This window comes from Coenobita brevimanus, chromosome 91 (genome assembly GCF_032717465.1).
Source record: "Coenobita brevimanus isolate Jiangsu-jjx chromosome 91, ASM3271746v2, whole genome shotgun sequence".
Taxonomy (NCBI): domain Eukaryota; kingdom Metazoa; phylum Arthropoda; class Malacostraca; order Decapoda; family Coenobitidae; genus Coenobita; species Coenobita brevimanus.
In genome coordinates, this window is record NC_137044.1 from 2,598,773 (window position 1) to 2,624,053 (window position 25,281).

Sequence of the window (25,281 nt, forward strand, 5' to 3'; positions counted from 1 at the left end):
GTGAAGAGTAATGGTGAGGGAGAAGTGTGAAGAAAGAGTAGTAGTGAGGGAGAAGTGTGAAGAAAGAGTAATAGTGAGGGAGAAGTGTGAAGAAAGAGTAGTAGTGAGGGAGAAGTGTGAAGAAAGTAGTAGTAGTGAGGGAGAGGTGTGAAGAAATAGTAGTAGTGAGGGAGAGGTGTGAAGAAATAGTAGTAGTGAGGGAGAGGTGTGAAGAAATAGTAGTAATGAGGGAGAAGTTTGAAGAAAGAGTAATAGTGAGGGAGAAGTGTGAAGAAAGAGTAGTAGTGAGGGAGAAGTGTGAAGAAAGAGTAATAGTGAGGGAGAAGTGTGAAGAAAGAGTAGTAGTGAGGGAGAAGTGTGAAGAAAGTAGTAGTAGTGAGGGAGAGGTGTGAAGAAATAGTAGTAGTGAGGGAGAGGTGTGAAGAAATAGTAGTAATGAGGGAGAAGTTTGAAGAAAGAGTAATAGTGAAGGAGAAGTGTGAAGAAAGGGGTGAGTGAGAAAGCAGGAGGGAGGGCAAGAGTGAGAATGTGCTGTGTAAAATAATACTGTAGTGGGAATTAATTATTGAGGATTATCACACACACACACACACACACACACACAATCGTTTTGTATTTACGTCAGAAGTTAACAGATGCGTCATATATTTGCGTCAGATGTTAATGAGTGCGCCGCCATCACACTTTAAGATATTACAAAACCTTTAGACGTCAGCATACGTGAAGACATCAGCATACCTCAAACCACGAGAACCATAAGACTTTAGCACTTATTAAGACATCAGCACACCTTAAGACGTCGACGTTGAGACATAAGCACACCTCATGACATTATTAGGCGTGGGTGGGCTGGTTTGCTACACCATGTCAGTACACCTTGGAACGGTCAGTATACTTTAAGAAGTCAATACACGTTACCACTTCACTCTCACGACGAACTTTTCATTTTAATATTGCTGCCTTCAGACCATGTGCTAAAACTTTACACAGAGTATTTAAACTGGAGATGTTATAGTGCTTTCAGTAATCCTCTCAGTGCGGAGTCTTTCCTAGAATAAAGTAGCTAAATTGTCTTGGAGTTACGGTGAATAAAAGATAAAGGACGTTCTCTGGCCTTAGCGGTGTAGACGTCAGTACCTTGATGCGGTCAGGTTTGTATATTACACCATAACACGCACCTCTGACCTAACATGTTTTTCATAGTGGCATAACTCAAATAATTTACAAGAGAGCAACGACGTGCCATCTGTTAAAAAAAAAAAAAAAAAGGGAAAGATGGAAGGAAGAAAAATAACCAGCAAGGAAGAGTGCTAGAGAATTAAGAACGCCATTGTGCTGTATATATAGAAGTAAAATGGTAAGGAAGAGATGGTAGAGGGTCAAGAAATTCGTAATCATATGTAAATGTAGAGTGGCATGGAAGAAGCGCTAGTAGAGAATGACCTAAGCTGTTGAGAATACGGCCTGTCAATAATGTCTATGTGTAAGCTGAGTAAGAGATGCATAGTCAGTAGAATGAGGGCGCCGTCAGCCTGTATAGTGGTGATCGTGATGTGAAAATACTAAGGCTACCAAGAACGAGGAAGACCTGTGAGCAAGGTTTGTTAGAATGGTTGTGTGTGTGTATGAGAGAGAGAGAGAGAAACTGGATCGTATTCTTGTGTGCGAACAAGACCCTTTGGCACTTCTCCCTTATACCTGTTAGTTTCTGCATGTCGATAGGTTATGGTCTCTGTTATTTACACAAGTTATGTCGAACGTGAGACGGCATTCATGACGCTGGGGAGAAATGTCATTTTGTGTGTGTGTGTGTGTGTGTGTGTGTGTGTGTGTGTGTGTGTGTGTGTGTGTGTGTGCGTGCGTGCGTGCGTGCGTGCGTGCGTGCGTGTGTGAAGGATGTCCCTGGTGAGGTAGAATGGAGGAGGTGGGGAGAGTGCCTGGTTGCTGTGGTAGCGAGGGGGTGGTGGTGGTTGGGGGGTGATGAAAAGGGGAAGGGGGCGAGGCACCCAGGACAGCCGGCACCACTCCAGTCAGTCTGGCCGTACCGCTGCCGTACCACACCACTCCATACCACTCTCCTCCATCCATATCACACATTCCACCCACGTCACCCCAGCCTTCCCACCACCGCATAACCATATCTCTATCCATACCACTTTATCCTCATGACCATTCCTGCCGCAGCATACCTTATCCCATCCTACACCACTCCACACCAGACCACTCCACATTACAGCTCATTCCAGCCATACCATTGTCTAGCTCTGTCACGTCCGAGTTGCAAAGCTCACCCTCTGCCTTCCTCGCATGATAACTTTGGTAATTAAGTTTACATTGGGAAGGTAGTGATGTAACCGCGTGTAGCCCTGTCTCGTGTACCCTAACTGAATTCTGTACAGCGAGAAGGTAAGGTGAGGTTGTGAGAAATGAGTGAGAGACGAGGCTGTTCTTTGGCTGTCATTACCACCTGGCAGTGAACGAGGCAAGTGTGGGAAGTGGAGGTGTGGCCAGGCTGTTGCGTCTCTGTATGGCACCATGAGGAACGTCCGTGTGCTGCCAATCGTGTTTCATCTCCCTCGAGTCCCAAGTCACTCGCCACAGAACTGCTACCTTTTAGGGGGCCCGGACCACCTCCCTCCTCGTGGACTGGCCCCCAGATATGAATTCCCCAGAGGACCTCCTGGCTCTGACGCCCATCATGGAGGAGGTGGTGGAGGAGCAGGATGAGGGGGAGGGAGCGATGGAAGATGATGAGGGTCCGGTGGAACTGCTTTCAGAGGTAGCCGAACACCTGGTGAACGGCACTTTGGACTTCATCATAGAGTTGCCGGATTACGTGGCACGAATCATACACCCGCCGCCCCCCGAAAAACCCTGCATTTGTACTAAGTAGGTGATGCAGACGGTCCTCATTGTAAGTCAGCTGCTTGTGCCAAAATATCAACCCTTTTCTACATATTAGTGTTGTACATAAGGGGAAACTGGTAGGTTAGCTTTGTAGGTAGGAATGGAATTTTAATAAACATGTTCTTCATTTACTGTGGACTTGAATGCACTAAATAAAACTAGAATGGAGACAAAACGAGGATTTACAGTACTCGCAGACACATTCCCCCTGCCCTCGTGCATGCTCATGCGAGTAGTCGGCATGATTGATAAGTGCTTCTCCACTGTTGCTTTCCCGATGGTTGTGTCTAGGCACAACGCTGCTTCTGCGTTGAAAGAACAGCAAGGCTGCCTTGTTGTGGGGTTAACCTTTGTAACACCTCATCCTTACCTTCTGCATTTGGGACGTTATGTTCGCTTTATTGTCTTTATGTAGATTGTTTCCATATTTTACCAATGTAATAATGACCTTTGACTGCTAGGACTTGTCTCAACAGAATAAAATCGTCATGTAAGCCTAAATAAGATTCTTTAGAGTATCTTTATAAGAGCTCGGAATAGTTTTATGAGCCACTTATTACAATAATTTCTCAGTTCAACAAATCGTTTGGTGTTAGCCTGAATGAGAAACCCCAGTGCACCCAGGGACAAGAGAATGTTGAAGTGTAGCAATAGATTAACACGAGAATTTGATGCTAGTCAAAAAGAAGTGCTATGAAATGGATGCAGAGCCGTAGCATAGTTTTTTTCTGCCATTGAACTACGTGAAATAAACTACAAAAGCACGATAATCTGGGCCAAGTCAAGGTGAAAGAACTATTGTATAGGTGGCCACAACTAGATATAACTGTGCTGTTGGATTTCTATACTTGCCTGCGTTATTATGACGTGGGAAGCCCGGCGTGTGGTGCGTCATGCAACAAGGAGGAAGGTATTCTCGCACACGGAACAGGTTTCCCCAAATCTGCTCGCCTTTGTGTGTGTGTGTGTGTGTGTGTGTAACATGTTAACTTGTGTTATTTTACACACACACACACACACACACACACACACACACACACACACACACACACACACACACACACACACACACAAAATACTAACAGAATACATGAGACGTCAAATTACAAAATACGATTGCCATAGTAGCAAGATACGTCGCCTGAAAGGTGCTGAGGATGTAAATATTTTAACATACTGCAAGTCAAGCATGTATCTCGTGAATATTAGAGGATGCACATAGACTTACTTGGACAGTGGATTGTTAGAGAAATACCAGTACAAAAAGTGGGAGTTGTATGGTATGGTGTGTGGGAAGAGACCATCGTTGCGTTTGGTGTTTGAGAAAATAGTGTCGAGTGTGCTGTGTGGGGAGAGACAAGCGTGAAGTATGGTGTGTTGGGAGAGACTGCCACCAGTAACTCGTGGCTGTAGCCGAGTCGTTTCCAAAATGTTAGATTATAGGGTTGTAATAGGAGAGAATTTTCAAGTTGGTCTTTTCGTACATGGCAGGAGGAAAATGAAGATGATTCTTGGGTTTTGACTGCAGTTTATTCTCAAAAGGGAGATATCTTGACAAGAGCAGTGGTGCAGGCGGTTTATGCTGGCTAACGTTCCCCTGTACTCCTGCCTTTTCCACAGTGCCTCTTCTGTCTCCTATCGCATCCCAACCCCTTCTGACCGGTCTCTTCAATTTCCCCCATATACTACTGGTTGGGTTATGTGGGTGGGCACGTCTATGAGTATGTGGTGATCTTCCATCAGGTCTGTTGTGTGACTTTCCATGGCGTCGTATCGTGTTGTGTGCAATATTCCTTAGCTAGAATTTCCACTGCTTTTTCCTCCAGCTCTCTCGAATTTAGGCACGCCTTTCCTTAAGCCTCTATATTACATATTAAAAGCATATTAATGTCTCTGTTACGTAGTGTGTTATGATAGTTTAGTGCCTTTACATGGGGTATGGTGTGTGGGAAGACTGATGTAGGGTGCAGCTTGTGGGGAAAGGTGGAACTGCATGAGGTGAAAATCGCTGAGCGAAGGAAGAGTTAGTTATGCGTTGTGGGATACTGGTGTGGGGAATGGTGTGTGGGAAGACTAGTGTTGGGTGCGATGTGTGAAGAGAGGGTGGAACTGCGTGAGAGGTGAGAAATCGCTGAGTGAAAGAAGAGTTAGTTATATTTTGTGAGTGAGGGATCATGCCAGTGTTTTAAGTGTCAGTGTGGTGAATAAATGAATGGTTAGCAATGTAGTGTCTGATGCTTGAGGAGTGAGAAGTGAGTGTAGGATGAGTTAGGTGTGAGGTATGAGTGAGATAGTGTGTGGGAGTCCTGTATATAACCTTGACCTCGGAGCCTTGCATGTGCTTAAAGTTGAGAGCTTCAAACCTGATCATGTGGCTGCTTGGCTACCCTCACTCATTATCTCATTCATTTCGTTAATTTATCTAGCTGTTGTGTACTGCAGTTAGTAGTTGGATGACATCATATATTTTTGTATTTATATGATACTAACGAAAATATTAATAAAACTAAGCGCGAATATATGGACAAGCTTTCACAATTTGACGGTAATTTCCGAAGCATGTGACGAGGGTGGAATGATGGCTGACCTCTGTTTCGTTGCTGGCCTTTCTCTATAATAAGGGATCTGGGCTGATAACGTCTAAAGTTACTGGCGTTCAGATATGACCACCAGGAATTAAAAGCTTGTTTACCCATTCATATATATATATATATATATATATATATATATATATATATATATATATATATATATATATATATATATTGTGTGTGTGTGTATGTATGTATGTATGTATACGGTTGTATTATATAATATATATATAATTTCCTAACGTACATTTTTTTGCCTTAAACCCATTGTTTGTGACAGTTCTTGAGGCTTTGTAAGGGTTTGGGATCTCCCTGGTCCCCGTCCTTCCCTTCACTGAATTTCTTTCTTGTTACTTGTGCTAGCCAAACTGTTCCACAGTTCCCCCTCCCCCTCCCGTTTCACTCAGCAGTAACAAGAGAGACCTAGATCTGTTGGTAGTCTTGAAATGAGATAAGATTAGGACTGGCAGAAACTGAAAAACTGTCTCCGTGACCCACGCACAGTCGATACGAATAAATTTATGCCATATTCTCTTCCTGGTGACCTAGTTTCGTTGGTGCAGCGGTGATAGTCGGTAGTGGCGCCCTAGCTCTATCGATCCACACCCCCCGCTCCCCTTCCACCCTCCTTCCTGTACCTCATCCTCTTCCTCTCTCTTAGCTTCCCCGCCCTGTCCCGCCCCGCCTCACCCGGCCTTGCCCCGCCTTCCCCCGTCTCGTCTGGCCGCGTGTTGTGGCAGACGAGGAAGTCGGTGGTGCATGGTCAGCACGTCCTGCTCGCAACGGGCAGAAGCAGAGTTCGATTTTAGGACTTAAGATTCTTGGATAAAATTTGTTTCCCCATGGCCCTGTTCGCTCGGCAGTACAGTTAGGAATTTGGGTATAACACTGACTATCGTGGCTTGTGTTGTACTTCTTGTAAGAGGATTTTGGGGATTTGGCAAAGCTGATCATCTTCCTTAATGACCTTCGTGCAGTCTTTAACTACTTCTTATGGAGCAGACTGACTTAACCGACAAGAAGGATTAGGCTAGTGTGGAAGATGAAGAAAGGAAAATCACCACGTCGGATATTGAGAGGAGAGAGCAACCCTGTCACCGCTTATGACAGTTTTATTCAGCAGTGAGAAACCTATAGCACCCAGAGGATTTTAAACTGATCGTATCTGCTGTGAATCCATTTAGGCACATCGTTATCAGACTCCTAATTTTAACTTGAATTATTATGACTTGACCTTCACCATGAATTCGCTTAGGTATATCATTATCAGACATCAAATTTTAACTTATTGTGACTGACCGTCTCTGCCACGAATCCACATACGTATATCATTATCAAACTCCAAACCGTGTTAATCAAATAAGATGATGATGATGACACGAGGGTGCTGGGGAGGGGGGAGATCAGTTGTATAATACCCACTCCGAAGTGCTTGGACCCGAGGTCAGACTATAGTTGTCCATTACATTGGATAGGTGACCGGCCACGTCCTTGGTGGCCTTATGTGATAGAAAGATACCCATTCACCCCTTGGCGATCAAACCCATGCCTTTAACAGCCATCACTCTGTCTTGGGTAGCCTATCATGATCGACAGGCGTCATGGGGAATGGAAGGGCGGGAAATAGGAAATATGTGACTAAGAGTATGTTCTTTAAGGATGAAAAAGGTTAAACAAGCAAACAAATAAAATGAAGTGACTGAATGAATTCTGTGAAATGAAAGAATGAAAATATATGAAAAGATAATCCGGTTGTTAACACACCCAGCTTGAATTAGCCAGAAAGAACGTGTGAATGATTCTTATCTTATTTTGATCTTTCTCAGCTCTCTCAGCTCGCCTAAGGAAGAAACTGAACAAGAATTTTACAGTTCAGGACAACAGCATCACTCCTCTCTCTAGCAGAACAGTAATGAAACTCGCATATAATCTGAAAAGTTTGTTGTGCTCCAAAGATCTCATCACTGGATTTTGAAAGTCATTGGTCACTGTCTTGCAGCTTGTCGTTTTGTGAAGTACCGGTATTACGTGTGCAACTGTACATTTTGCTGTACATTGGTCTTGCGCTAGAAAGCATTATAGTAGTAGTAGTACTGTAATTTTAAATTATTTGTCCTTGTGGAGAGCGTGGAAGATGAGACTGAATAGGAGAATGTATGTGAGTGATGTGGAGGGGGAAGGGGGAAGGTAGATCGAAGATGAGATGGAGAGGTGGAATAGAATTCTTTGAGACGGGGTGTGAGGTGGATAGAGGGCAGCCTGATGGCGGAGGGCAGGGTGACGAGGCGATTTGTTTGTGACTACCTCTGTATTGGATTAAGGCGTATGGGTATTGAGAGAGAGAGAGAGAGAGAGAGAGAGAGAGAGCATCTTTGACCTTCCTGACCTTTTCTTCCCCTGGTGTCATGACGTTTAGTCTCGTCAGTGCATTGCCATCCTTTAAATTTTATTCTTCCAGCCGCCAAACTATTGTGTACAGTTAGAAGTTTGTGAAGGCTATAACTAACCCTGCCAATTCGAAAAATTGCTCATAAGCTGTATAGTATAGTGTGAAGGTAGCAAGGATAAGTTACAGAGGTGCCACCTGATTAAGGGGTTAATTCCTGCCTCCCTTGACCTTCATTGCCCCTGACCTGCCTTGACCTTTGACCCTGACCTACACTGACCCTTGACCCAGACCTACCTTGACCTTCCTTGACCCAGACCTACCTTGACCTTCTTTGACCCATACCTGCCTTGACCTTCTTTGACCCATACCTGCCTTGAATTCTTTGACCCAGACCTACCTTGACCTTCTTTGACCCAGACCTACCTTGACCATCTTTGACCCAGACCTACCTTGACCATTGACCTAGACCTACCTTGATCTTTGACCATAACCTACCTTGACCTTTGACCATGACCAACCTTGACCTTTGACCATGACCTACCTTGACCTTCTTTAACCATGATCTACCTTGACCTTCTTTAACCATGATCTACCTTGACCTTCCTTGCCCCTCATTACCTTTGATTGTGATTCATGCTGACCTGCTTTGATCTTTCAGACCTCAAAGACCTGACCTTTATTTAGGGTATCTCACCCTGACCTGCTTTAACTTCCCTTGACCTCAATAACCTGAACTCTAACTGTGGCTCCTTTGGACCTACCTTAACCTTCCTTGACCCTAATGACAATCTTTGACTGTGACCTGCCCTGACCATCCTTGATCCTAATATCCTGACCTTTGACATGATCCACCCTGAACTTCTTTGATTTTAGTATCTTGACCTTTGATTGTGACTGACATTGATCTGCCTTGACCTCCCTTCACCCTAATAGCCTGGAGTCTTTGATCCCCCTCCCCCTCATCCTGCCTAGACCTTGAACTTCTTAGCTGAATTGAAGTATTTTAAAATTTTCTTTTTGCTGCAACCAGGTGATTTAATTTAAATACAAAGTTCCTCATACTCAAGTGGATAATGAAGACAGTTTTCAACCCCTTTATTTCAAAAGTTCTGTCAGGTGAATAATTTTTGTCTGGAGATAGCAAGTATAATATTTACGGGATCATCTGAATGAAAATGTTAACCAGTCTTCCCATGGTTATCTTGACAGTAACCTTATTCACCCCAGGTCTGTCAAACATTCTTGTAGCTGAAGCACAGGATGGAATTTATAATAGGAATATTCGAGTGACACCAGGATGGTGTTGGTGATATCACATACCTAATGGAGTTAGTGAGTGATGCTGATTATGGTAATAATGATGGGGAGGAAGATTAAAAAGGATGTTTTGAATGAAGAAGTGAAACTAGAGGATTCCAAAATACTGTATGAATATTGTGGTGTGCAAAAGAGTGATGGTATTAGTGGCATTAACTTGTTTCACAGTCGTCCTTGGAAAGTGGGAGAGAGAGAGAGATTAAAAAGAAAGTTTTGAATGAAAAATGAAGAAGAGAAGCTAGAGGATTCCAAAATATGAATGTGGTGGTGTGCAAGGGTGTTGGTATTGATGTGGCATTAACTTGTTTAACAGTTGTCCTTGAAAATTTAGAGAGCATGAGAGAGAGCGTAAGTGAGTGAGTGAGTGTGGGTGTAGGGGTTGGGGTGGGAGTGGGGAGTTGATTGTAGGGGGTGGAATGGGGGGAGTTGATGTGGGGGAGGGGGTTGCATGAACTGACAAGAGGAAGAATCTGAAGGAGAATGAAGTTATGAACTAAACTAGCCATTAGGAAAGGTGAGTAAAACAGTGGACCAGATAGTTGAACCAGCAGAGAGTGGAAGTGATAGACAGGATAAAGAGGTGATGAACAAGAGTGAAATATACACCAGATGAATGAACCGGCAGACAGGGAAAGTGATGTATTAGATGGAATAAATGAAGAGGGATGGGGAGAATGGTGCGAAGGACCACATAGATGAGTTGACAGATGGGAAGAGTGATGCGGTGGAATGCTAGATGAGCGTCAGAAAGAGGAAGGAAAGAGTAATTGCATTGTTATAGAAGGGAAGTGAAAAATGAGCTTATAGGTGAACAGTGGGGCAGGAATAGTGAATACTGTAATTGCTTACTCTGTTGGGCCAAAACTGTTGCATCTTCTCATTAAACAAATTTACTGTGTTGGTATAACTAACTCGTCAGGTAATTGAGCTTTTAATCAAGGTTAATGAAAAAATGGACCAAATGCAGGAGACAACTTGCAAGAGTAGTGAAATGATGGATAGGCAAGGTGTACCGGTATATGCTTTAAATCGAATAATAGCCAGTATTCTGAAGGATATGGAGATATTCATAGATTGATGGAAGGGGACAAAAGTAGTTCTAAGTGTAAATGAAATGTCTCTTATAGGCAGTTTAGTCAAGTCATTCAATAATATTGTGTTATGTGTGTGCATTAGCCATTCCTTGCATTGTCATCCCGGTTGGCTTTGTTTTACCTTACCACATCCATTTTGCTGTTTTCACTTGCTCCATTACATTGTACAGCACTACATAACTGACCCTCTTGCTTGCTGGTTTATGTGAGTTTATAATACAAACTACCAACATATCAGGGCTGACTATCCTGTACTACTTACCATACTTGTGCGGTACAGTATTTAACATCTGTCCTCTATCGTGAATTAGTTTGTTTCGTGTTTCAGTAACTATTACCTGCATTTACTTTGTTGTTTTATTCTGTACTTACCTATTCGATGTTTATGGATTTTGATTTTTCTTGTTTCTACATTAAATACTGTAGAAATTATCACCACTAACAACTGCCTGTCTTTCTTTCTACTTGGGTTACAGAATAGTGTACAGTACCGGGTAAGTGCATCTGACAGACGGGGGTGAGCAGTGTACAGGTAGAGCTAAGGGGAGGAGGGTGAGAGAGAAGATAGCAGTTTCCCCAAGTATCCATTCAACTTTTTTCTGACTGTATCATGAAGTTATTTTTGTGTTATCCACCATTTTGTTAGATATGTTGTGTATTTTTGTCCACAAATCAAAACTAACAATCTGTTATATTCCTGGTGTTTTGTAATATTAGCTACCCTAGAAGTTTTTTATTCCTTGTTGGCGGTGTTGTTTTAGGTGGTATAAGTGGCTTGTATGATTGATTGTAGTTTCCTTTGCATATTGTTCCTTGTGTTGTCTCCCAGTCTTGTCACAGTTTCCTACACTCTGTGTTAGCCAACAGTTTCCTGGCTTGTAAGGCCCATACTGGTACTCATATGCTTTAGATCATAGTTTATGTCTGTGTTTTTCATGTATGATAACAATCTGTTTCTGTACTTTCACTAGTTCATTTTATATAAAGCTTTGCTTGGTGTAACTAATGACATCATGCTGCTTCTTTGGCTGCAAAACCAACCCCCTTCATTCTGATTATTTTTTATTATAAGTTTTCTTACAAAAGTGAGAATAAATTTTACTGATGGAGTGAGTGAGATTGTGCTTAACCCTTTCAGCTTCAATGACCACACCAAAGCTGAATAATGTCAGTAGGTGGTAACATGAGTAAATATAAAAGACGTTGTAGCTACTGAAAAGATTAAGTTTTTAGTCATAGATTAGTTAAACATTCTGTTCATGAAACTGAAGTTCAGCACATTACCAATAAAGTGAACTGTTCATCATTCCATTACCAAGCTTGGTTTAAAACATGTGGTGTGGTCATGGTTATAATTAGTAAAGAATGTCTGTTTGAAACAGAATTGCAGTGTTTACCATACACACTTCTGTATTTTAAGACATACTCATTCTTAGTTTATAGACATTTACTATTTTGTTTTTAGTTAAAGTTTTGGAGTTAATGGTATCTTCATTATTTAGGTTTATCAGTAAGTAATTATTATGCTTTATGTGTGTCTGTTTAGTAAATGTATGTGGAACTCCGCAACTCCTACATCATATGATGAACACTGCCAGTCTCACCACCAAACTATTCCTCTGACAGCAGTAATAATGTGTGTATTACTGGCTTCCCCCCCCCCCCATAAAATGGTTCAGTACAGCACTGTACACACTACCTGCTTGTAAGCAACTTTAAATTGCTGCTTGGTTGTGTGATATTGTATGCAGTGCAGTATAAATGCCTGTATTGTTTGTGAAGTTTTTTTTCCTCCATTTTCTTTTTTAACTCAAAATACTCTTGCATTTACCAAAATTGGCAGTTTCTTGTAACCAGTGCAAGTTCATCATTTGAATTTTTTTTTTTTACTAATTAATTGGCATTTATGATGCATTTTGTCGTTTACAAAACATATGTTCAAGAAGGTGAATTTTTCATCAGCTTTAATACTGTACTATTCTGTAATAGCTGTATGAAAATGAACAATCCTTTACAGAGGACAACAAAAAGAGGTATATTATAGTATTGTACTGTATTTGTATTTATTTCTATCATTTGCTGACATTTGATTGTTCTTTCAACAGGATGGATAAAGATGGAACATTAGACATCAGTTTTGATGAATGGAGAGACTACCTGCTTTTCCATCCCTCTGCCAACCTCCATGACATTATCCTCTACTGGAGACATGCCACGGTCAGTCTTCTCAGTCCTGTTCTACAGTAATTGTATTTTTCACTTATTTTTGCTATATCCTAATTCCTTCCAAATTTCTCATCCACTCTCTCCTTACTCTTACTAATCTTTTCATCTCTCTTCCTTTCTGCATGTAACTCTCTCTTCTTTCTCTCAACTTCTTCCACACTCCAGTTTCTCATCCACTCGCTGTATGCTTTCTTCTTTTGTGCCACAGCCTGTCTCACCTCTTCATTGCACCATGCTGTTCCTTGCACCCCTTTTTTCTTCTCTTCATCCCACACACCACCTCACATGCTGCACATATTTCTTCTGTGAATATATTGCACACACCTTCCATGTCCTTCGTCTCCTCCAATCCATATTTACACAGTTGCTCCTCCACTTCTCTCTTATATCTGCCTTTTTTCCATCCTCTTGTAGCCTTTCCACCCTCCTTATATGAACTACCTCCTGTCCTTCCCTTGTTCTATTCCTCCATTTCATTTGAACCTTGGTCAGAAAGTCCACTCCCCCAACCTTTATATGCTCTTGCATCCATTACACACCTTCTCATCCTGTCATCCGCACACATATCATCAATCATTGCCTTCCATTCATTCAGTTCACCACCTACCCTTCTCATCACTCACTACATATACCTTTGGATCATTTTGTGCCTGAAGAGGGTATTGGCTATTGCCAATCCCCTCCAGGCACAAATATCCACTAGAGCACTGCCATTCTCATCCACCTCTGCAGGCATATGTTTGTAATATTTCAAACACATGCAGTAAAATCCTGTAATCCGAGTGGCAGGGGACCAAGGGTCATTCGGATTATTGTTTTTTTTTTAACTGTTGGGAGGGACCTTTGAAAACATTAGAAATATATACATGGTCATTATATAAACACTTAAAATTATATGGGTTTTGGACCCCGGAAATGCATATAAGTGTAGCTGAATAGTTGCAGGCAGGTACATCCTAGTGCAAGGGCAAGTCCAAGCCAGATGAATCCTAAGATAAAGTCCGGGAAAAATTAGAAAAATTTCACCTTGAACAATTCAGAGTACTGTATTGGGTTATTCAGATTATTGGTCATCAGATTGGAGAACTTTTACTGTATATCACTTTAAAGATGTACGAGTGAATGGAGTGGTTGGTCAGTGGTGTGCCAGCAGAAGTAGATGGGAATGGTAGTGCTTTGGTGGACATCTGTGCTGGTATGGGGTTGGCAATAGCCAACACCTACTTTCGGCATAAGATGATCCACCAGTATACATGGAGAGTAATGAAGAGGATGGATGGTGAACTTGTTGAACGAAAGGCAATGATAGACTACGTGTGTGTGGATGAACGAATGAGAAGACAAGTGTTGGATGCAAGAGTGTGGAGAGGGTGGGGGATTGGAGTCTCGGACCATCACCTAGTGATGGCCAAGGTAAAGGTGCAAAGAAAATGGTTGAAGAGACAAAAGGGAAGACAGGAGGAAACAGCTCCTGTGAGAAGAGTGGAGAATTTGCAAGATAGTGAGAAAGTGGCAGAGTATAAGAGCATAGGAGAAGAAAGACTGGGAAGGTATGAGCTAGAGCAGATGGAAGGGGTGGAAGACGTATGTAAGATATTTACGGAGGAGATAGGCGCAGCGTGTGAGGTGGTTTGTGGAGTGAGGAGGAGATGCAAGGGACAGCATGGTGGAATGATGAGGTGAAACGAACTGTGGAACAAAAGAAGAAGGCATATAGTGAATGGTTTGTGAGTAGAGGTAGGGGAGATGATGAGAGAGAGAAGAGAAAGGTGTATGTGAGCAGGAGAAGGGAGGTGAAGAGACTGGTGAAGGAGAGTAAGAAGAAAGTGGATGAAGAGTTTGGGAGAAATCTGAGTGTGAAATGGAGGGAGAGTAAGAAATTGTTTTGGAAGGAGGTTAAGAAAGTAAAGAAGTGTGAAAGAGGAAATAGTAGGGGAGTGAAACATAGGAATAATAGATTGTTGGTGGAGAAGAGAGAGAAATTGAGGAGATGGAAGGAGCACTTTGAGGATTTGTTGAATGTAGAGAGTGGCAGCAGTGCGAGTATAAGTGGTTGGGGAATGGCTGGGAGAAAAAGAGATGAGAGGAGGGAGGAAGAGATCAGTAGGGCGGAAGTAGTGGAAGCAATGAAGAAGATCAAGTTGGGAAAGACCCCAGGAATTGATGGAGTGTGGGTATTTGCCTTCTTACTGTGACTGGTAAAATATATGGTAGAATACTCATTGATAGGGATAGGCATATGACAGAGGAGCTAGTTGGAGAAGAACAAGGGGGATTTAGGAAGGGAAAAGGGTGTGTAGATCAGATATTCGTTCTAAGATGTTTAGTGGAGAAATATCCAGAGAAGGGAAAGAAAGTGTATGCTGCCTTCATGGACTTGGAGAAAGCTTATGACAGAATTGATAGGCAAGGTATGTGGAAGGTATTAAGGGTATATGGAGTGCAGGGGAAATTGTTGAGTGCTGTGAAGAGTATGTACGAAGGAGCTAGGGCTACAGTGCGAGTGGATGGTGAGCTGAGTGAGTTCTTTGATCTCAGTGTGGGACTGAAACAGGGTTGTGTGATGTCTTCATGGCTGTTTAATATATACATGGATGGGGTTGTAAAGGAGGTGCAAGGTAGGGCAGTGGATGTGGGGGTGGCTCTAATGAATGTGGGGGAGATTTGGAAGATTCCAGTTTTGCTGTTTGCTGATGATACAGTATTGTTGAGTGAAGATGAATGGGAGTTGCAAGGTTTGGTGAATGAATTTGGGACAGTGTGTAGGAGGAGGAAGCTGAAAGTTAATGTAAACAAAAGTAAAGTTATGGTGTTTGAGAGGAATGAAGTCACAGAATGTAGAGTGAGGTTGGATGGTGAGGATATGGAGAATGTGAGTGCATTCAAGTACTTCGGTAGTATGATGAATAAGGATGGAACTTTGGGGGATGAAGTGCGTGAAAGGTTACAGTGGGGAAGGAAGGTTGTTGGTTCACTGAAAGCAGTGATGAGAAATAGGGAGGTGAGTATGGAAGTTAAGAAGTCACTGCATGATAGTATTGTGATCCCTACCCTGACGAATGGAAGCGAGGCGTGGACCTGGCAAGAGAGGAACAAGTCAAGAGTGAGAGCAGTGGAAATGAGCTACTTGAGAGGAGCATGTGGAGTGACATGGAGGGACAGGTTGACAAATGAAGAAGTGAAGGAACGTTGTGGGGTGGATGTGGATGTGGTTGAGAAGATTAGGAGAAATACACTGAGGTGGTTTGGACATGTAGAGAGAATGAAGAATAAAAGACTGACTAAGAGGGTGTATGTAGGTGAGTCGGAGGGAGGGAGAGAGAGGGGTAGACCGAGGATGAAGTGGAGGGATGGAGTTGAGAGGTATATGAGGGAGGGGGGGGTGAGTTGGGGGGAGGGTAGTCAGATGGTGGGTGACAGAGCGACTTGGAGGCATTTTGTCTGCGGCCACCCTTTGCGGGATTAGGGCGTCGGGCTATAGATAGATAGATAAATAGACTTTAAAGATTAAAAATTTTCAAACTCTTTTTGTGGTACAGTGTTGCAATTAAAAATTAAGGTGTTTTGGCTGTTTTGGAGACATTTCCACAAAAGCAGTTTATGTTAAGTTGATGATGATTTAACATGGTGGTATCAGCTTAGTTTCACAGGAATGGAGGCAAGGTTAGGAAGCTGTTCACTGATCCAAGGCTTGAAGAATACGCACTACAGCAAAGGTGGAACTGAAAACACAGGAACTGAAATATGTGCCAAACCACACTGCAGGGAACATAGGCAGGCATGTAGCGATGATCTAGTCATGTGGGGGACAATAAAGTATTTTAGTTATTGTATGTGTGTAGTTTTTTTTTTTTGCATTGGGTTGAATGATACTTTTTAGTTTAGGTTATAAAACATTGCTTACAGTATTGTTGGAAATTTGTATGGGTGATTTTTTTTCAGAGGATTTGTAAAATTTTTGTCATATGTAGTGACATGCCAAATTGTTTCCAGTATTTCAAAAAATTATGCTGCATTTTTACGAGACTTTAGACTTAAACTGAACTTTGACAAGTCTCAGTGACCCTGCAAAAACATTCTGTAGCCTTTGATTAGCTAACCTCTATAAACATTTAGATCACCTGGCATTATTTACGTACACTCAACCCCCTACTATCGCGCGTTCAGCTATCACGTTTATCTGCTGTCACGCACACATCAAATGCACAACCATACATGCTATCACGCACCCCAAGACCGCTATCACGCGTCAAGTTTGAAGACAGGCTAAGCGAAACTTATTCACACTGCACTTCATACGAGGTTTGCAGAGGATATGATGGTTAATCAGAACAGTAACGTGGTAAAATTCCTGATTATAGCTCGGGCATTTGGAATGCATCTGAACGGATTCCAGCTGAGGACATGACGGGCAAAACAGTGACCAAAACCCATCCGGCTCGAAAGAATATATCGTACTACAGCATTGAAATTTATTCTAACACTGAATACTTGTTAATATTGTATTTTGGAACAAATATCAATCGTTTTGAAACCCTTATAAAGAGTTAATATTTCTTATGCCGAAAAAACTGTGATGTCGATAAAGTAATCACGTGTTTATAACTGAGACGGGGCTCTGACGACAGTGTGAGGAACGTGTGTGATAGCGTCCAAGTTTTGTTCCACTTAAATGTTCCTCAGCCATTCCTGATATAAGGTACCATGTGATACCCCCTTTAGCTGTGGACACTAAAGAAATGGAGACAGCCAAAGAGATCTGGCAGCAACAAAGCCACTCCCAAGCCTCGGAACCCATCAAACCACCCAAGCCGTAATCCTTATAAAAGTTTGATGACCTTTTATGTTGTTTATTTATTCATTATACTGTTATTATTAATATAATAATGCTTTATTTCATGTTAGAAGAGAGATTGGCAGGAAATCGTAGGCATAAAGTGGTTAAAAGTTAGAAAAATGGGTCACTGGAAAACCAATTAGAAATTTTCCCATTGATTGTTCAGTTCAGCTATCGCGTATTCAGCTATCACATGCGTTTCCTGTGACCAATTAGGTGCGATAGCAGGGGGTTGAGTGTACAGTGTTCGTGTCTAAAATGCATCCATATGGTGGGGATATAGGAATCACCCATCTGTCTGTCCATTTGTCCGTCTTTCCATCTGAGCCTGCATCTTGGAAACTACCAGGTGGATTGGCTTCATATCACACAGAAAGGTAGAGTATGTATTGTATTTGATGCCCGTATATGTAAAATTGCCATATTTTTTTAACTTTATGTGCTTTGACCATATAAGGAAAAATCTGTTGTGTTATATTTTGGAAACTTCTTACTGGATTCTCTTGAAATCTTATAGAAAGATATAGTATGAATCCAAGTTTATTCCTTTACATAAGAAATTGCCACATTGTAAGTATTTTATGATCTGTTTCCATATAAGGACTCTAATCTGTAAATAACTCTGTCTTGGTAACTACTTGCTAGAGCATCTTTGTTTCTTTAGTGTATGGGTCCTAGTTTGTGCCCCTATATGTGAAATTTGCCATACTTATTAGTGCATATCTATAGAGTCTTTACCACATGGTGGGGATACGTGTTTGCCAAAGGCTTGTTACTTCTAGCATCTGTGTGTACAGTATATCGTCATTAGTCATCGCAAGTCACATATTTATAACCTAATCCAAAAGAAATATGAAAACTGACTCTTGCAACAGAAGAGAAGGTGAATAAAAAATGTGTCCCATTAGATAGTACTGATACCAAGTGTAACATGTGGAAGCAAAGCTTGGACCATGTTGGAAGAACACAAGTCAAGAGTGAGAGCAGTGGAAATGAGATATTTGAGTGGATGGGGGTGCTCACTATCCACTCACGTGATGTAGTGCTGCTCTCGGGTGTCTGCCCTATCCTCTCCTCTCTCCATTCCTTCCTTCCTCTTCTGTCTTTCTTTACTTCATTCTTTCCACGTCCTTCTGCCTACGGGTGACTTTACATTCCCTCTTTTGTCTTTCTGCCCTTCATTCTTTCCTCTTACTTCTGCCTGTGGGTGACTTAACACTGAATGACAAGCCAAATGGTTTCCTGTACACCAGGAAACCATTTACTCTGCCGGGTGGTAACCATATAACCAAGTTATGGCGCCTGGTGGTTTAGTGGGTAATTACGACGTTCCAGTCGGATTGAGCTGGTGAAAGTTTATATCCAAGGGGTGGTTGGGGTTATTGCTCACGTAATGCCACTCGGATGAGTGAGGCTGGTCACTCTCATCTTAATTCAGGACCAACTTGCCTAGCCCCAGGCTCCTATGTTCCTCATGGGGCAACGTAGGATTGATTGATGGATGGATGGATGAACATGTGGAGTTACATGCAGAGACTGACTGACAGATGAGATAGTGAAGGAGCATTATAGTGTGGATGTGGATGTAACAGAAAGTGGTAGGCGAAATACAGTGAGGTAGTTTGCCCATGTGGAGAGGATGGAGAGTGAGAGACTAACAAGGAAGGTGTATGTGAGTGAGGTGGAGGAAGAGACCAAGGATAAGATGGAGGGATGAAATGGAGAGGTGTATGTGAGAGAGGGAGGTGTGAGTTGGAGAAAGGGTGACATAATGGCAGGGACAGGGCAACAAGGTGATTTGTTCATGGCCATCCCTTTATGGGACATAGGCATCTGACTATACTGTACATGGATAGATACCTTTAGATGGATAAATTTGCAGTTTTGGACAGTCAGAATAATTGTTCTTTGCATCTTAACTCCACTCTTTGGTTCTTATCATTGTTTACGTATGATAAGTCATACCTGGCCTTGAGCTACCTCAAGCCTGCTCTAGGGATGACACAACTTTGCTCGAGGCTGAGTAAACTGCAGCACAAGTCCAGCTTCAGTCTGTGCACCACATAACTGGAACCGGCATTTGGCTCAAGACAGGCTCAAGCCTGGGCTTCGCAAAAGTGCGGCTCTATTTATTACATTAGATGGTTAATCAATACCTTATTCCCAGGAATAGGGATGAAGGAATATTTTACCTCTATTCCCTCTTTGCTGAGTAGATAAAAATGGAAAGGATGGTATGGACCAGGGATCACCCAACTCAAACTCCCTCATGATATGGGTCTCATGACTTTAGTTCTAGCAAACCTTGGCAGACTGTTATGAACGAGCAATGGAAATGTGTGAATGAAGAATATTTGAGGAGGGAATCAGTGAAGATTTTTAAGGATGAAAGGTATGATGTGATGGTACTATTCAAGACAAGGATGAGAGGGAGTGAGGTGGATAATTGGAAAAGATGGAAATATGAATGATATGGGTCGAGGGAAAGATGAGCTGCTCTATTAATGGACAGTAAATGGTGGAAAGGATTACACTTGAGAACATACCATGTAAAGTCTTGCTTTTGTTTTTATCTGTACATTACATCAATAAGTGTTTGTTATTAACATGCTTAGGCACATATTTCTCACCACTAAGAATATTTTAATTTTTCTACCATTTACAAGGGCAGCATTAGCTAATGACTTCCTTGCTTTACAGAATCTTGATGTTGGTGAAGATTTGTCAGTACCAGATGACTTCTCACTTGAGGAATGGTTATCAGGGAAGTGGTGGAGGCACTTGGTAGCTGGAGGTGTTGCTGGTATGGTCTCTCGCACTTGCACTGCACCTTTGGACCGTTTGAAGGTCTTCCTGCAGGTGAGACTGGCAAATTTGTGGTCTTTGAAAATTCTGTGCCAACAGTAGCAGATGTGCCTGTGAGCATTTCTGTATTAGACATAGCTGTAGTTACAAAATTGAACCACTAACTCCAATCCCTGTAAAGCTGGAGCAGCAGTAAGAGAGAATCATTTGTCTGGTAAATGTGTAAGAAGAAGAGTTTATAGTACCATATCATAGGAACAGGGTAAGAATTTAGTGGGTGTGGATGTTGATGTAGCAGTAGTAAATACCAGTAAAACTACAGATCATTATATTGACAGTAGTAATTACTGGATATTACTCTGACAATAGTACAGACTGAATATTATTTTATTGGCAGTAAGAAAGGAGGGAGAGGGAGGGGGAGACCTTGGATGAGATGGAGGGATGGAGTGGAGAGGTATATGAAAGAGGGGTGTGTGAGCTGGGAGAGGGCAGTGAATTGGCAGGGGACAGGGCGGCATAGCGGTGATTTGTTTGTGGCTACCCCCTAAGGGATTAAGGAATCTGGCTATAGCTAGATAGATGGGAAAAACAGTGTTTTATTTACAGTCTGGCTATAGGTAGGTAGATAGGAAAGACAATGTTTTGTTGACAGTAGTAACGACTGGTCATTACTTTACCTACCATGATAAAGACAATGTTACTCTACTGATGATAGTAAGAGACTGGATATTTCTTTAAGGTAAAGACGTGATGTTACTTTATTGACAGTATTAAAGCCACGATTTCATTCTGGTGACAGTAGAAGATTGGATAGTATTCTTTTGGCTGTAGTAAAGTGTGGATATTACTGTATTGACAGGAGTACAAACTGGATTAACTATATGGGTAACATTAAAACTGCATGTTCTTTATTGACAATAGTAAAGACATTATTACTTTGTTTGACAGCAATAAGGACTGGGTCTTACAGGCTTTTGCCATTTTGCAATGGTAATGATGATATTTATTGACCAAATATTGGGTATAATGTTTGTTACAATAATAAAGATTATTACTTTATCCACATTTGTAAAGATTGGCTATTGATTTATTGACTGGGATTTTGTGGAGCAAGTTCCTTCTTGAAAATTTTCAGATGTGTGACAAAACCTTAATTGACTGCTGAGTTTGAACTGACTTTTGTGGTACAGTTGTTAACAGTACGGTACTTGTCTTTATGCAGGTACATGGGGGGAAGCAGTTCAAAGGGTGGACAACATGTTTTCAGTACATGCTGCGCGAGGGTGGGGTACGATCACTATGGCGTGGCAATGGTGTCAATGTAGTTAAGATAGCACCAGAGTCTGCATTGAAGTTTGCAGCATATGAACAGGCCAAGAGAATGGTGCTGCAGTTTGGAGGAAGCAAAGAGAGAGAACTTACAATATATGAGCGATTCGTTGCGGGATCATTTGCTGGAGGTTTCTCACAGACAGCCATCTATCCCTTAGAGGTGAGTTGTTAAAGGTTTGCATCATTAAGAAAAATCTTTATAAAAGTAAGTTTGGTTCACTGACATTCTTTATTCATTGTCATAATAGGATACAGTATTTGCTTGTTAGCCCTTCTTTGTGTGGTGATCTCAGTCAGCTGTTCAACACCATGAATCCAGTGAAGTACTTTTTAGTTTATTCTTGCCACCTTCAGGCTATTTTATTTAGCTTGGGAGCAGCAGCCAGAATATTTGATATTTGATAAGTTGCCCATATCTATAAAGTACTCTACTTTGGAGTCATTTAAGAAGCAAATTAAGATGTTTCTTTTCCAAACAACATTGATCTCATTGATGCTGTATTAGAGGATTACAGGGTTTAATAGATGCCACCTTTTTGTCACAATATTACTTAGTCATTTTGCTGTTTCAAGGTGTTGGGTACTAGTGAATTCATTAGAAGAACTGAAACATGTAACAGAGATTAGCCATTATTATTGTTATTATACTTCCTTCCTCGTCTGTCTTTCTTTCCTTCATTCTTTCAAATTCCTTCTGCCTATGGTTGACTTTACACGCCCTCTTCTGTCTTTCTTTCCTTCACTCTTTCCTGTTCCTTCTGTCTGTGGGTGACTCTACACTGAGTGACATGCCAAACGGTTTCCTGTACACCAGGAAACCATTTACTATGCTGGGCGGTTACCATATAACAAAATTATGGCACCGGGTGGTTTTGTGGGTAACTAATGCTCCCCAATGAGATTGAACCTGTGTAGGTTTATATCCAAGGGGTGGTTGGGGTTTATTGCTCACGTAATGCCACTCAGAGATGAGTGAGGCCAACTTGCCTAGCCCCAGGCTCCTATGCTTCTCATGGGGCGGCATAGGATTCGATGATGGATGGATGGTTGGATTATTATATGGCAAAACTTAATGTTTTCATAGTATTATTATTATTATTTTTCTTTGCACTTCTTTTTTGTAGATCTTGATGATATTATACAGGAAGGTACCCTTGGGTAACCCAAATACACTTGTGCCAAATATAAATGACCTTGACCTATTTTTGAAGGTCATATACTGTACTTATTTTTGGTGCAAAAACTGCATATTTGACATTAAAATATCTCAGAAACTAATTGAGATACAGCTGTTTGGTTGAAAATCTTATGATAAAAAGGTTTGCTAAGAATTTTGGGTGAATATTTTGCCATTTAGCCTAGTGGAAAGTACCAAATTCAGATCTGCACAGTGTTTTCTTTGCAACACATTTTAGAGAAAATCACAAAAGCTGTAACTACAGCAATATAGCCATGGTCCCTCTCATTATCTGAGCTGAATATGGTTACAGTTAAGCACACAGTTAGCTAGTTATTGAGACAAATGTAAAATTTACCAATGATTCATTTATTTCTTCCACACGTTTGTCTTCAGATCTCGTTGATATTACACAAGAGAAGTTTTTAGGCAGTGAACACAAAAGCAGCATTTGCACAACTGCAAAGACAATCAGTACCATAAGTAGTTATGGCAAAGCTTCCATATTGTGGCTACACAATAAGTAAATAGATAACTAATTATGATGCTGATGATGATTATTACTATTATTATTATTATCATCCATCCATCCATCCATCCATCATCATCCAATCCTACATTACCCCATGAAGAGCGTAGGAGCCTGGGGCTAGGCAAGTGGATCCTGAAATTTAAGATGAGAATGACCAGCCTCGTTCATCCCTGAGTGGCATCACTTAAGCAATAAACCCCAACCATCCCCTGGATATAAACCTACACAGGCTCAGTCTGATTGGAGTGCCTTAATTACCCACTAAACACCAGGTGCCATAGTTTGGTTATATGGTTACCACTCCATGTAGTAAAGGGTTTCCTGGTGTACAGGAAGCCATGGTTGATTTTACACGCCCTCTTCCTTTTGGGAATTCACTAGCGCTCGACACACATACATTATTTTTACAATTACAAGAATTGTGACATTTCTTGTATATAATACAAGCTACATCATATATACATGAAAGTGGCAATAATTAAACCCTATAATCATCTGTCATAGTACCTCTCTCCAGGTCATAGCATTTTGAAAGAAAGGCTTTCAGCTGTCTCTTAAAGGATTCAACAGTAGAGAGTTGCCTTATGGACAATGGCAATCTGTTATATAATCTAGGGGCTCTATATGCAAAAGAACGATCAGAGAAAGATGACTGGTGAATGGCTCCTGGCTCGTCAAGACGCAAGGAATCATCTTCACTGCGTAACAACACACCCGGGCGTGTCGATGGGAGTTTTAACAATTCAGCAAGATACTTCGGTTCTCGGGGGGAGACCAAAGATAAGCCGTGCCGCCCTGTTCAACACAGACTGAACTTTTGTTAGTATATTATTTGGAAGACCAACCCACAGTGAATTACAATAATCAACACGAGACAAGACCACTGCATGGACCAATGTTAAGAGGCACCGTCTATTCAGGAATTTTCTCAAAGAGTACAGATTTCTGATATGCAAGTTACACCCTCTTACAACCTGATTAATATGTTCTTTGTAATTTAACTTAGAATTAAAATAAACACCCAGATTTTGAACAGGACTGACTGGATGCAGCTGTGACACGCCAATGTTCAAACCTAGGGCATTGTCAGTGTCATCACCCCTTCTGTTTCCTCTGATGATGGTGATCTCAGTTATACCATCATTCAGCTTAAGTTTCCTCTTAGCCATCCAAATCTTAATATCAGACATTAGAGATTCAAACTTTGTCTTAGTATCGTTGATATCTGACATCTTAACATAGAGCTGAGTGTCATCAGCATAAAAATGATAGGACACATCATGAGCATCAAGTAGAGACGATAAACTACTTATGTAGATAGTAAATAGAATTGGAGCCAAAACTGATCCTTGAGGGACTCCAAATAGAAGAGGAGCAGAATCAGAGCTAGCGTAATCAACAACCACTCTCTGAGATCTGTCCAACAGATATGACTTAAGGAGCAAAAGGGCACTATCACGAACGCCATAAAAATACAGATCATCCAACAATAGTTTATGATCTACTGTATCAAAAGCTGCAGACAGATCCAACAGAACTAGGAGAGAGGACATCCCACTACAAGTGTTTGCCACCAGCTCACTCTGAATCCTTGTTAGTGCAGTTTCATTTGAATGGTATTTTCTGTATGCTGATTGAACAACAGGAACAACTCTGTTGTGTTCCAGTAGTGGTAAGAGTTGATCGAGTATGGCCCGCTCAATAATCTTGGATAGAAAAGACAGGTTAGAGACGGGACGATAATTTGTCAAGCTCTCGACATCAAGGCCAGGTTTCTTAATTAGGGGCCTAAGCAAAGCACATTTCTCAGACTGCACAAAATTACTTTCTAAGAAGCATCTATTTATTATGTTGCAGATAAAGTCTGCAGTGTGCTCATACACATCAGGCAGTTGTGACATGTTACACGGATCGAGTGAGCAAAATGTTTTATTAAGTTCTCTGATGAAAACATTTGACTTTGTTTACATCCAGCGGATGAAATGTTGAAAGCAAATGATCCCCGGTGCACCATGGCTGGAAGTCAACTGAGTACACTTCACTAGGAGAACTGCTGTCTAAATCACTTCTT

At 41.5% G+C, this 25,281-nt stretch overlaps 1 protein-coding gene across 4 annotated transcripts in view; it reads left to right on the forward strand.

Moving 5' to 3' along the window:
* Positions 1-25,281, forward strand: part of SCaMC (Short Calcium-binding Mitochondrial Carrier) — a 131,569-nt gene that overhangs the window by 94,709 nt on the left and 11,579 nt on the right. For 2 of the 4 annotated variants that reach the window (XM_080281861.1, XM_080281862.1), the window contains 3 exons: positions 12,404-12,515; positions 20,062-20,220; positions 21,392-21,661. In XM_080281861.1, coding sequence (XP_080137987.1) covers positions 12,404-12,515; positions 20,062-20,220; positions 21,392-21,661 — 541 coding nt within the window. Of the gene's footprint in view, positions 1-2,483; positions 2,890-10,774; positions 10,793-12,403; positions 12,516-20,061; positions 20,221-21,391; positions 21,662-25,281 lie in introns of those variants that run through there. The other 2 variants (XM_080281860.1, XM_080281863.1) reach the window with 2 other exon arrangements.